General features: G+C 36.5%; 1 protein-coding gene across 1 annotated transcript in view; it reads right to left on the reverse strand.

Annotated features, from left to right (window-relative positions):
* The window catches only part of SLCO1A2 (solute carrier organic anion transporter family member 1A2), a 56,941-nt gene that overhangs the window by 38,124 nt on the left and 3,953 nt on the right, over nt 1–14,864 (reverse strand). The window contains exons 3-5 of the mRNA XM_027838854.1: nt 12,520–12,652; nt 11,618–11,724; nt 8,339–8,485 (exon numbers count right to left, since the gene is read on the reverse strand). Coding sequence (XP_027694655.1) covers nt 8,339–8,485; nt 11,618–11,724; nt 12,520–12,652 — 387 coding nt within the window. The remainder of the gene's footprint in view (nt 1–8,338; nt 8,486–11,617; nt 11,725–12,519; nt 12,653–14,864) is intronic.

Genomic DNA, 14,864 nt, shown 5'->3' on the forward strand with positions numbered 1-14,864 from the left:
CTATCTATCTATCTATCTATCTATCTATCTATCTATCTATCTATCTACACAAATAATTTTTTCCCTCTAACTACCCTAATACTGACAAAGATCTCATGAGTTACAAATATCTTTCCATGTAGGAATGTAAACAGTTCAACTTTAATAAGTCCTTTAAGATTTCTCTTTCCTGTTTACCTGTTCATGCTTCTCTTGAGTCCTGTATTTGAAAGTCAATTTTTCTATTCAGCTCTGGTCTTTTCATCAAGAATGCTTGAAAGTCTTCTATTTCACTGAATATTCATTTTTTTTCCCCTGAAGGATTATATTCAGTTTTGCTGGGTAAGTGATTCTTGGTTGGAATCCTATCTCCTTTGCTCTCTGGAATATCATATTCCAAGCCCTCTGGTCCCTTAATGTAGAAGCTGCTAATCTTGTGTTATCCTGACTGTGTTTCCACAATACTTGAATTGTTTCTTTCTGGCTGCTTGCAAGATTTTCTCCTTGACCTGGGAACTCTGGAATTTGGCTATAATATTCCTAGGGGTTTTGCTTTTAGGTATCTCTTTCAGGAGGTGATTGGTGGATTCTTTCTATTTCTATTTTATCTTCTGGTTTTAGAATATCAAGGCAGTTTTCCTTAATAATTTTTTGAAAGATGATATCTAGGCTCTTTTTTGATCATGGCTTTCAGATAGTCCAACAATTTTTAAATGATCTCTCCTGGATCTGTTTTCCAGGTCAGTTGTTTTTCCAATGAGATATTTCACATTGACTGCTATTTTTTCATTCTTTTGTTTTTGTTTTACAATGTCTTGATTTCTCATAAAGTCATTAGTTTCCATTTGCTCCATTCAAATTTTTAAGGAAGTATTTTCTTTTTTTTCTTAATTTATTTTGAATTATCAACAATCACTCCCACAAGCTTTTGAGTTTTAAATTTTTCTCCCCCTCCCTCCCCACCTTCCTCTCCTAGACAGCACACAATCTGATATAGGCTATAGATATATATACATGTATATATACATTCCTATTAAACATATTTTCACATTAGTGATGTTGTAAGTAAGAATTAGAACCAATAGGAAGAACCACCAGAAAGAGGAAACAAAACTCAGCAGAAGAGGAAAAAAAATAGCCAATAGTATGCTTCAATCTACATTTAAATTCCATAGTTCTTTCTTTGGATGTGGATGGCATTTTCCAACACAAGGCCTTTGGAGATATCTTAGATCCTTGTATTGCTGGGAAGGGTTAAGTTTATCAATATTAACAACGTGGCTGTTATTGTGTACAATGTTTTCTTGATTCTGCTCACTTCACTCAGCATCAGACCATACAAGTCTTTTCAGGTTTTTCTGAAGTCAGCCTGTTCATCATTTCTTATAGCACAATAGTATTCCATTATATTCATATACCACAACTTGCTCAGTCATTCCCAATTGATGGGCATCCTCTCAATTTCCAATTCTTTGCCACCACAAAAAGAGCTGCTATAAATATTTTTGTATATGTGGGTCCTCTTCCCATTTGTATGCTGTCTCTGGGATATAGTCCTAGAAGTGCTATTGCTGGGTCAAAGGTTATGCACATTTTTATATCCCTTTGGGCATAGTTCCAAATTGCTCTCCAAAATGGTTGGATCATTTCACAACTCCACCAACAATGCATTAGTGTTCCAATTTTTCTACATCTTCTCCAACATTGATCATTTTTCTGTTTAATCATGTTGACCAATCTGATAGGTGTGATGTGGTATCTCAGAGTTGTTTTGATTTGCATTTATCTATAGATAGCTTTAATTTCTTCATCTGAGAACTGCCTGTTCATATCCTTTGACCATTTATCAATTGGGGAATGACTTGTATTCTTATAAATTTGACTTAATTCTCTATATATTTTAGAAATGAGGCCCTTATCAGAGAGACTGGTTGTAAAAATTCTTTCCCAATTTTCTACTTTCCTTCTAATCTTGGTTGCATTGGCTTTGTTTGTGCAAAAACTTTTCAATTTAATGTAATCAAAGTTATCCATTTGCTTTTCATAATGTTCTCTATTTCCTGTTTGGTCATGAATTCTTCTGTTCTCCATAAATCTGATAGGAAAACTATTCCTTGCTCTTCCAGTTTGCTTACAGTATCAGCTTTTATGTCTACATCATGAACCCATTTTGACTTTATTTTGGTATATGGTGTGAGATTTTGATCTATGCCTAGTTTCTGCCATGCTGTTTTCCAGTTTTCCCAGCAGTTTTTGTCAAAGAGTGGGTTCTTATCCCAGAAGCTGGGATCTGATTAACAAATCATAGATTACTATAGTCATTTTTTCTACTGTGTCTTGCATACTTAACCTATTCCACTGATCCACCACTCTATTTCTTAGCTACTACCAAGTAGTTTTGATGATTGCTGCTTTATAATACAATTTAAGATCTGGAGTGGCTAGGCCACCTAAGGAAGTATTTTCTTCACTGAGATTTTGGACTTTCTTTTCCATTTGTCCAATTCTGCTTTTGAAGGCATTCTTCTCCTCATTGACTTTTTGGACCTCTTTTGCCACTTGGGTTGGTCTATGGTTTAAGGTGTTATTTTCTTCAGTATTTTTTTGGGTCTCCTTTAGCAAGCTGTTGACTTGATTTTTTCATGATTTTCTTGCATCACTCTCATTTCTCTTCCAGATTTTTCCTTTACTTCTCTTGCTTGCTTCTCAAAATCCTTTGTGAGCTCTTTCATGGCCTGGGACTGATTCATATTTTTCTTGGAGGCTTTGGATGTAGGAGCTTTGACTTTGTTGTCTTCTCCTGGTTGTATGTTTTTATCTTTGTCACCAAAGAAAGATTTTATGGTCTGACTTTTTTGCACTTTTGTTTGCTCATGATCCCAGCCAATTACTTGAGTTTTAAACTCTTTGTTAAGGTAGGGGTCTGTTTTCAGTGTGGAGAATGTACTGTCTCAAGCTTCAGGGGTTTTGTGCAGCTGTTTTTAGAGATACTTCTAGGGATGTGTAAATTTTCAGTTCTTCTAAGGTGGTATGATCAAGGACAAGGTGTTTATGCCTTCCCTTGTCTGACTCTGGTCTATGAGTCACCACAAGCACTCTTTTCTGCCTTGGAACTGTGAGGAGGATTTCCTTTCCACCTCCACTACAAGCTCCATCATACCAGCATGCCTCCTCATCCCAGGACCCCTACCCAGAAATTTGACAGAGATCCAAGCATGGGCAAAGCAAGAGAATCCTTCCTCACCACCAGCAAAGGGATCCCCACAATTCCCCTCAGATCAGCCACTCAATCCCTGCTCCATCTGTGAGCTGAGAGCTCCAGAAGCAGCTGCTGTGGTTGCACCAGGACTGGGGCTGGGACTGAGCTCCTCTTTCACTGTAATCATAGACTTTTCCTACTGACCTTCTAAGTTGTCTTTGGTGTTTGTGGGTTGAGAAGTCTGGAAACCACCATAGCTGCCTGTGATTCAGTCCCTTGAGGCCTGCTCCAAGTTCACTGAGGCCTGGTCTTTGCCTGTGCACCCACACTGAACTGCATTCTTCTCTCAGCCTGGCACAATAGATCTTTCCAATCAACCATTCAGGTTGGCTTGGGCTGGAAATTTGCTTTGCTGTGTCTTTTTGTGGGTTTTGTTGCTCTAGAATTTTAGAACCATTTTTACAGTTATTTGGACAGATTTGAGGGAGAATTCAAGCAAGTCACTGCTTTTACTCTGCCATCTTGGCTCTGCCCCCACTTGACGTTTTTTTTTTGTCTATGTTTTCTTTCACAACATGATTCTTATGGAAATATCTTGTATGACTACACATGTATAATCTTGCCTTCTCAATGGGGGTGGGGTGGGGAGGGAGAAAGGGAGATAATTTGGGACTCAAAGTTTTAAAAACAAATGTTAAAAATTGTTTTTTACATGTAACTGGGGAAAATATAACACTAAATAAAAAAATCACTTTGATAGCTGAATGGAGGATAGACTATAGTGTAGAGAGACTTGAAGCAGGGAGACCAACCAGAAGGCTATTGCAATAGTCCTGGTATATAGTGATGAGGAAGGGCAGCTAGATGTTACAATGGATATCATACCAGGCTTGGAGCCATCTTCCTGAGTTCAAATCTGGCCTCAGATCTCAGACCCTTGCTAGCTGTGTGACCCTGAGCAAATCACTTAACCCTGTTTGCCTCAGTTTCCCCATCTGTAAAATGAATTGGAGTAGGAAATGTCAAACCACTCCAGTATCTTTGCTTTGAAAACCCCAAAAGAAGTCATGAAAAGTCAAACATGACTAAAATGACTGCAACAATGGTGGTGATGAGGGCTTACACCATTGTGTTGGCAGTGTCAGAAAAACTGCTTTATGTATTTTCAATATGTTGGAGCTTCTGTGAGTCCTTTGTGCCTTCTTCATTTTCTCAGAGAGAGGTGGGGAAAAGCTATTTTTTATCCTATATGTATTTGTTACCTTTCATTATTGTATATGAATAGATTTACAGCTATATATCATCATTGGGAGAATACTGATATTTAAAAGGTGGACTTAAAAAAATAATAGCATGTAGCTTGGAATAATTAAAAGTAATAGATAATTATCCAAATATGATTTGGGCAAATCACTTCTTCGTTAAGCTCTTGGCCCAGTTCACTGCCAATTTGTGGTACCTATCCTTCAGTTCATCCTAATGGCTAATTTAGTCATCTTCCCATTCAATTGCATGGACAATATGCAATTTTCATTTACATTGCTTTTCCTTTGTGGGTGGCTAAGGTAATTGCTTTTCAAGAATTGTGGTTCTTATTGAAGAGGTCTTTCATATTCTAATTTTTTTAAATCTCATGTTGATTTTTAGCTTTGCTCTAAAGAATTCTATACATAATTAATTCAGAAACTACTCCCACATTGCTAACTAGTCCTATCTTTTCTCTTAAGTTATAGAAAATTTTGTTTTGATACTTTTTTTGGTGCTTGCCAGGTCTAGCACCATCCAAATCTCTTTTTGAAAAAAATTATGATATATGTTCTAGTCCTCTATGTAGTCAATAAATCTTTTGTTTCTTTATTATGAGCCATGTTCTCCATTATATTTTTTTACTTTCCTATGCCAATCTTTGTACTGCAGTCATTTAATATTGAAATATATGTTATTTTAACATTTGAATGATCTTCACAAAATTTCTCTACCTTTCTCCCTCTGTGTAATAGATGTTAGTACATGAACTATAATTATTTTCATGTTGGTCTTTTTTAAGTGCCTTCTTTTTAGAGGCAATGGTATTCTACCTCTTGCTGCCATATAGCAACACCAGTAAAAAGTTGTTATTGAAAAGATGTGTCTTTGCTTATATGGGAAGCTTGGGATCCATTTTGCAATTTCTTAAAAGCAATTTAACCTTTTTCCTTCTCATTTCCAACTGAAATCAGAATTTAGTTTGGTAGAACAAAATGTTGCCTTATGGGCCACTTTACAGCATCCATACATCAAGATCATTCAGGGCTCCCTGGAAGATGTAACAACAGAAATAATTCTGTTCAATGATGCTCTAACAATTAACATCAGGTGAGGCATGAGATAGGGTGAGAGATGTATATTTGCCAAAGGTATTTGCCACTGTGATAAAGGAGATCCAATTCAAAGTCCAGGTTGAGGAGAGATTCCCTCTGGATAGTGAGGTTCTCCAGATGTTTGCATTGGTAGATGACATTTTGCTAATTTCATCAAGTCCCAGGACAGATTAAATGAGATACTATTTATAAAACATTTAACACAGTATCTGTCATGTAGTAGGTGCTTAATAAATGCTTGTTTCCTTCCCTCACCTTGTCCCCTAGAGACTCTGTAACTTTTTTTAAAAGAAATTTGCTTGTCCTACACAGGAAAGTCTAAGCAAGAAGAAGAGTATCTGTTGCTTATTTTTCAAGATACTTTAGATGGATATCTTATCAACCTTCTCCATTAGTATGTATTTGTAGGAAAGGAGTATGGCTGGACAATGAATGAGCTCAGCCTGGTCTCTCATCATTTCTTTCCAAAGAATTTGCCTTCAGCAACCTAAAATGGGATTGTTCTCATCTATCTTCCCTCTTGAAACTGGAAGCCAGAAGCACATGAAGTGACTATAGGACCTGAAGCAACTTGGAACTTGAAGAGAACTCAATGACTAAAGAGACTGAAGGTCTTTTCTGCTCTCTCCAGCTCGACATTCATTCCCACCAATAAAGAAAGATTCCCGTACTAATGGACTTTGAAACTAGGGTTACACAGAGAATAACTCCTTTAAGAATTCAATGTCTTTTGTCCATTTCCCATTTCCCAGGATTTAACTGCTTATTTTAAATGTATCTAGGTAAAGCTGCTTTAATTAAGTTTTTAGCCAGTGGAAACCAATTTGACTGCTATAGCCCCAGTCTCCCACACTATAAATTAGCTGAGGCTAATTAAACCCAGATACTGGGCATTAATCCTTTCCATCTTTTGTTGGAATCTTTAGGGATAAATTCCTGCTTCTCTGCTCCTCATTCCTATTTTTCTTCTGTATTCTTTCTTATTAGGTAATTTAGAAGATACCCTCACTCCACTGGACTTGAGGCAGTCTTTTCTTGGTATAATAGTGGCTCTTTGTCTCAAAGAATATATAAATTTCAGCCATGAGAGGCTCTAGGCCTTCAACTGCAGCATTTGATACCCATTCCTTACTACCCTCTGTGTGCTGCCTACCCACTATGGGCATGGAATTCACATGCCCAAAGTGTCCTTACTAGTAGGTGTTTTCATTCTCTCTTTGTGAGTAGCAATAAAGTTTATTAAAGCTCTAATTGTGTGCTCTTCATCTTTACCACAAAAATGTAGCATCTTTCTTATCTCTTAGCTTTAATTTTCTTAAGTCTGTAAGAAGAAGATTGGACTAGATGATCTCTAATATTTCTGCAGTCTTATTGTATAATTCTTCTAATTTGGAAGTTTTGAGTCTACTCTCAGACACTTGTATGCTATTTCTCAGTCAAGCTCATAAACCTTCAAAGTCACATCTTCTCTTTGTATAACAACCTACTTACAGGCATAGCAATGAAAACCTAAGGTCACCTCCACAACCACATTGAGTCATTGGAGTATGACTTTTGTAGATACATAATGATAAAAGAGTGGTATTTGAGAAATGTACTAGCAGTATATACAGGATGGATTGTGGAGAAAGAAAAACAAGAAACAGAGTCCACAAAGTAGGCAGTTATGGAAATCCAGAAAGGAAGTGACTATGAATGTTTTGGGAACTGGACAGGAGTAGTGGCAGTCAATATCGTACGGAAGGATGCTGTGGAACTGACAGATATGATAACTATTGGCTGCAGAAGGGGTAATGAAAGAAAGGCAGAAGTAGGTGGTAATTTCAAGAAAATCCTGGCTAGACTGCTAGTTATGGACTGACCTATGGCTCAGCTCTAAAAGCTACATGCACATTTGAGACAACAGAAAATATAGATTTAGGAGTCACCTATGTGGAAGCAGATTGTCCTCATATTCCTTCTCTTAGAAATATTAAGAAAATATCTTTAAAATTATCCTAGTCCAGGGGTGGGGAACCTGTGGCATTAAGGCAGAACAAAGGATTTGTTCTGTAAAATTTGAATTCAGTCAAAAGGTAGCACTTAAGGATTTAGAAAGCCACATGTGGCTTAAGGCCACAGATTCCCCACTTCTGTACCTAGTTTAAAACCTTAAGACATAATCTGAAAGAGAAGCCTTAAAAGTCTTCTTAAACTCTCAAGTCTAAAACAATGTCCTTCTCCCCTCTCTTCAGATCAGCCCAGGAGGGATTCCTCCCTGAAGTAATTAGGTTGGTGGATTGGACAAGGGCAAAGAACCCTTGACTGAGCCACCTTCACCAGATCTGGGTAATGATCAGAAGTAAGAGGTGTCTGATTTCTTCATTTAATGGAAATATTTCTTAAGTTCCTCTTTAATAGGCTACAGAGGAGTATCTTTAAAGGGAGAGATCATAGAGGGATTGAATGGTTTTAAGAAACTAATTCTCCAGAGGCGTGCTGAAAGTCGTGACTATTCAATTTGATGAAGCAAATTGTTAACTGAATTGTTCTCTAAACTCTGGAATCTTAATCTTGACTGACAAACAAATTGGGATTTCAAAATGACTTGTATGGAGAAATGTCTGAGGGCATGAGGGGATGTTGTCAGTTTGGATAGTCTTCAATTTCTAAGCAGGAAAATGTTTAGGTTTAGGCAGACTTAATGGAGAAAGCATTCAGTAAGTAATAAATAGTAAAATGTTCATAAAACAAGGAAAGGGATTAGAAGTGTTTTTTTTTAATTCAGTGAAACAACATGCAATTGATTTTGCAAACTTACCAATATATAAAGGAGAATTTTCAGTTTTGGCAAAGTCTTCTATATAGGAAATACCCAAAGGTTTGATGGAAGTTTCACCAATTCCACGTATTATATTTCCTACTAGTACATATAGCCACATTGATGACTTGACTTCATTTGTACATTCTGCAAATCAAAGGAAATAAAGAACTTCTGTTAGAATTTTTGACATTAAGATTTAAAAAGTGACTATGATGCTTCTAAATTCTAAATTTTGTAAGTAAAAGATTTCAAGATTCATTCTATATGACCACAAGACTGCTATTACTAATGATCTGGTGAAAGAAATAGGTTATTAGGCCATAGAATCTAGAATATTAAAAAACCTTATAAACCATCCTATCATAAGATCACATATTTAGAACTGGAAGGGGCCTTAGAGACCATTTAATCCAATCATATCATTTTACAAGTGAGGAAAGAGAGATCATTTCTATCTTTACCTCTCTTTATCTCTCTATGTCTATGTCTATGTCTACATCTTCATCTATGTATCTATGTCTATATCTAGACCTAGATATAGACCTAGATATATTAAATAGATAGACATAATTGGATATAGGTAGATAGATAATAGATAAATTTTATTTATATGTATAATGCTATATATACCTACATACATATTCATATATACATAGTAGACAAAAGTTAGGTTTCAAGCCCAGATCCTCTTACTCCAAATACGGTGCTCTTTCCACAATATTACCTCCTCAGAAGGAGGCCAAGGATGGAAAGAACTGATCTAGCTCATGAGTGGCTGAACACCTTTAGGAAACAAAATGTTTGTGTGGGAGAGTAGTGAAGGTTGAGAGACAGTCTCCTTCCTTGGTGTTATTTGGTGTAACAATTAAAATGAGAGGCCACATGGCCCAGTGGAGAGAAAATTGGTCTTGGAGTGTGGCTCAACTTTCCCACCTCTCTCTCCACTCTTCAGTCCTCCACACACACTCTGGCTCTGTGACCTCAGCCAAATTGCTTAATCTCTGTGTTCCAGATAACTCTTTAAGATTATAATTTGCAGAGAAGTTAACAGTCTGCACTGTCAGAGGAAATTCTTCACTGGGAGCTCTCCATACTGAAGACCATAGGTCTGGTGTAAAAAAAATAATAAAAAAGAAAATTTATCACTGTAATTTTAATTTTAAAATTAATTTAAAACATTATTACTGTAATTTCAATAATCTTCTTACAAAGACCACAATTTTGGATAAGTTGAAAATGTGTTAATTGAGTTGTAGCTCAATTGTCCTCTGTAATGCTTAAAATACTTTATATACCTAAACTAAAACTAAAGTATGTCATTAGTCTTGACTAATTCTTGGTAAATGATAGTAAGATACATAGCACCTTCATTTATAATTTGTGCCAGTTGGTTTTCACTCTTCCCAATGAGTCCAGCCAAAGATGGTGAGGGAAATGATGTTGAACTGAATGTTAATAGGAAAGAAATAGAGTGAATGATACCTCATTCACTCATTCTCAGAAGCCCATTTGATTTGGGGTCTGCTAAGGTATCTAATTCCGGAGTATAATTAACCTAAGAGATTCCTTTAGATGTCCACCTGGCCTTGTTTTTTTTGTCTTTTTTTAAATTCTAGACTCAAGCACCAGAACTCAAATACAGAATAGAGAAAAGAAAAAGAAACATATAATAAACTTAAATGTTGAAACTTAAACACAAAGTAAGAAAAGAAAAAAAAGCCTATCATGTGCACAGCAGAACATGAGAGGATCCAAACTATATAGCAATACATTTCCATTTCAAGAAAACCTGTATAATAAATAGTACACCCCTGACCCCAAATCAAGCTAAGTCTAGACAGAATGAAATCAGTTTCAGGATTGTTGTGAGGATTCAGATCTACTCTAAGGTGTATGTGTTGATTTCTGGTTTGGGACACAGGCAAACCCTCCACTTTAAAATGAACCTAAAACTGAGGAATGGCCAAAGAAATGTTTCATGAAGAACTACCAAAAATGAAGAAAACCTTGTTAATCTTTCTAATATAGACCTGTACCCCCAAAGGCAACCTAGAAATCAGCTCAGGAGGGAGTGTGAGGTCAGGGTGGCCCCATTTGTGCATGGTTTTATCTACCATTGGTGAACAAGCCATTTGCAAGTCCTCTATCATTAGAAGATTTTACCCCCATGCTTTAGAAGTGAGGATTATGATGGCATCAGTTACTCCAGCTTTGAAAATTTTCCAGACCACGGAAGGACAGCATTCATGGTAACTGGAAGTGGCAGTGTACTGGAGGAAGTAGGGCTATGGACTGAACTGGACAGCGATTACCAAGAGAAACAATAGAGAGAGAAAAAGGAAAGAGTCACGAAGTGAAATAGGACTATCCTGTACCTTCCTGATTTTCCTCTGTTATGGCAGACAAAGAATATAATTCAAATCCCTTGAAACTTTGAATCTTTGTCTCTTAGACAACACTAACTCATCTATTTCTATGACAACATGAATTGAGTCAGAAATAGTTATGACTATTTGTCCAAACTTCTAAAGATTCTCTACTCCTTATCCTAACCATACCTTGATCTTCATAAAATTGTTTTTGAACCATATTTAGAAGAAGTTTAGGGAGTAGACAGAGTTGCCTTTCTTAATTCATTCAGGATTAAGTTGTTAATAGTTAAGATATCTTCGATAGTTGTTTCTCTCTTTTTCTTTTCTTTTTTTTTATACTTTTTTTTGGGCAATTGGAGTTAAGTGACTTGCCCAGGGTCACACAGCTAGTAAGTGTTAAGTGTTTGGTCTGAGGCCAGATTTGAACTCAGGTCCTCCTGACAGAGCAGGGCCAGTGCTCTATCCACTGTGCCACCTAGCTGCTCCCTCTCTCTTTTTCTAAGAAGAGATAATATCTTTTCTTCATTTGCCATGGAAGGGACTCATAATTTCATTGGTGTAAGCAACTCTCTGGGAGAAAACTGCCTGTATTAATGCAGATCAGCAACCACTTTGCAACTTTTATGGTCCTAGAGTACTGCCTAAAGGCACAATGAGAGGTTAAATGATTTTCCCAGGATCACAAAGCCAGTATGTATCAGAGATGAGACTTGAAATCGGATCTTCCTAATGCCAGGGCAGCCTCTCTGTTACACTGTGTTGCTTCTATAAATTAACCTCACTCATTAAGTAACACATCTTAATTCAAGACATTTTATCTCATTCAAAGGATCCAGAGTACCAGTAAATTGCAAAGGCAATCATCCAAGAACACTGAAAATGGGGCACAAGAGAAATAGACCACCTGATGGATCTTCTGTTGTTGTGAAAATCTGAGTTTCCTTTCTCATGCACAGGAAATCATTTGAAGAAGAGTTGGATGTCTTTGAAACTGTTGTCTCATATTCATATCTATTTGAAAACAAACAAAATGTTTTTATTTGAAGATACTGATAAGAGCAGTATGAACACTGGCCAGATTACTAATTTTATCATTACTAGATATACTTAGGGCAAATCTTACCCAAATCCAATAAGGTAGAATAAGTAAAGGTTTCCAAATTGCTTATCATTATGATAATAAATTATAATTGATGAAGGAGACCTTCTGCTTAGTGTAAAGTTACCTCTCACTACACAAGCATCTGAATTATCTGCTTTGTGTATTATCCATAGCACATTTTTAATGCCCTACTTACTTTATGGTATCATCCAGTATATTTCTAGATCACTTCACCTATTATTATCTAATGCTTTTTCATTGAACAAAGAGTAAAATGGCTTAAGTAGAGCTAACTAGGAAGTTAAATCCACCAGGAAAGAAAAAAATGATGCCTTCTGTTTAAACAACATAATACTGTATTCTAGGGGTCCTGGAAATGCCAAAGAACTACTTAGTTTCACTTAAATCTGGAAAAGCAAAAGAATTTATGTACTATATAAAAAAAACAGAAAACTTTAATCCCATAAGGAAAAATGAAGTCTTATCATCATTCTACAAATGAGGAAATTGTGTGACCATGAAAGCTGAAGTGAGAGGGCCAAGGTCATATTGCAAGGTGGTGAAAGAGAAGTCATTCTTTCTGAGTTTCTTTCCAGTGCTCTTTTTTTCTACTATAAAACACTGCTTCTTCAAAAAGAAATCACAAACTTCATTTCTTGCAGGTACAAAATATATCAAGAGTCATCAGGTATTGAAATACTTACGGATCCATTAAGAAATGAGGTAATGACTGCAAGAAGCATCCGATGCCCATAGTTATGCACCCCATAGCAATCAACATAGGTCTATGCATTTTTGTTCCAAAGTAACTCACAAATACTATCAGCAAAAGATTCCCTAGGAAAGAGAACACTTGTTTCCATTTCTTAACATTAGAGACTCAGTTTGGGAAAACTTTGGAAATGCAAGAATCTGAAACGGAATAATACCTTTGGAAACTCTAAATATTCTGAAATAACAGTGAATAATTAGTCAACAAGAACTGATTAAGCTATTAATATATGCTAGGCACTGTTCTAAGGGCTGGAGAATGAAAGGCAAAAACAGCCCCTACCCTCAACAAGCTTACATTTGAATTGGGGAGATGATGTAGAACAGTGCCTGGCACATAATATGTTTATTGATTGATTTGTTCATGATTATGTCTATTGGTTGATGTAAATATCTAGGTTCATGGAAGATAGAATACTCCAAGTAGATGGAAAGTAATCTGAGAGGAAGGACCCTAGTAACTGGGGCAACTGGGAAAAGTGTCCTGCAGATAAAATTTGAGTGGAGGCTTGAAATAACTCAAGGGTGACATGGTGGTAGGGTTTGGTGGACTTGGTTTTCAGTCTTGTTTCTGTCACTAACTAGATGTATGACTTCAGGCAAATAGGCTAATCTCACTTAAGCAAATCTCTTTCTCTTCTATGTTATGAAGGTAGAAGCAAAACAAAAACAAAGAAATTTCCTGACTACTTCACTGCATTGTTATAAGGGCTGAATACTATACAGTTCCATTTCTAAATACTTTGTAGAATTTTTTGCAAAGTTTTATTTAAACATGAAATAAAAGTATAAAGATTTTTAATACCAGGCCAATCTCTAATACAGGGTCCTCTGTCAATGCAGCCCCTAGACCATAAACCATCTTATTCTGGGTGTCCCAGATCATAGTGCTTGTTTAACAACAACTTTTCCCCCTCAAATAATACCTCTATAATATTCATCGTTAGAGGCAGTTGGGTAGCACAGTGGATAGAATGTTGGGCCAGAGTCAGGAAGACTTGAATTCAAATCTGGCCTCAGATACTTACTATCTGTGTGATCTTGGGCAAATCACTTAACCTCTGCCTCAGTTTCCTCAACTGTAAAATGGGCATAATAATACCACCTACCTTCCAGAGTGGTTATGAGGATCAAATGAGGCAATATTTGTAAAGCACTTAGCAAGGTGCCTGACACATAGTAGGTTAAAAGTTTATTCTCTCCCCCACTTCTATACTTTAGCAGTGGCAGGCCAACCTTGTTCCCAACTAAAAGTATCAGAGCAACCTAAGAAATAGTGAGATTTGAAAAAGGAATTAAAAAAAAAGGATATGATCATGAGCACATAAGTATAAACTTGAGAGCAGAAACTATGTCTTTTCCATATTTATATCCTCCACAAGGCCTATCATAGAACATCATCATAACATTAATTAATGTATGCTTGTTGAATAAATGAACAAAGAGATGGATGGACAACTAAAGGCATTCAAGTGGAATGGGGCTGTTTCAAAAAAAAATAATGAGTTCTCCTTAAGTATAGATATTCTAGTGGAGGTAACTTATGGCTGGTTAAGAATCTAGCATCAGAGAATCTGGGATGCAAGGGGCCTCTGAAACCCAAGTTCAAGTACCATCTGCACTTGAACAAGAATCATCAGGAAAATATACCCAACATGTGATCAGTGAGCCTCTGCATGATGAGTCTCCCCCCTCCAATGAAGAAGAAGCTACTATGTCCTGAGGCAGCCCATTTTTCTTTTGCCTATCTCAGATTGTTAGGATTATTTCTCCCTCTTATATGAAGTCTAAAGCTAGTTCTTTCCATTTATTACTTCTGGTTATGCCATGAAGAACAAAAGGGAGACCAGCATGGCATATAAGAAAGGGAACTGAATTTGGAGTCAGTTTTTTTAAATGGTTTTTAATCTAATCAAATTATGACAGACAGCATGATGATGCCCATATCAGATGATGAGAAGCAATGTGATATGGTGGTTGGAGGACCAGTCTCAAGTGCTAGCAAGATTTGGGTTCAAGTCCTATCTCTAATACATATTGGTTGTAAGAACCTGGGCAATTCACTTGAATTCTTACTATTCAAGGTAACTCCTGGGCAATCATGTCATTCTTTCATGTAGCTTTAACCTCTTATTCACCACTATTTCTTTCCCATCTACATTTAAGTCACTTCAGTTTTTTAAACCCCCTCAAAATGTTCTAGCCCATCTAGCTACCATCCCATTTCTGTCTTCATCAGTGCTAAACTTCTCAAAAAACTTGTCTATGCTCAATACTA

The sequence above is a fragment of the Vombatus ursinus genome, unplaced genomic scaffold (assembly GCF_900497805.2).
Source record: "Vombatus ursinus unplaced genomic scaffold, bare-nosed wombat genome assembly UNPS02014830.1, whole genome shotgun sequence".
NCBI lineage: Eukaryota > Metazoa > Chordata > Mammalia > Diprotodontia > Vombatidae > Vombatus > Vombatus ursinus.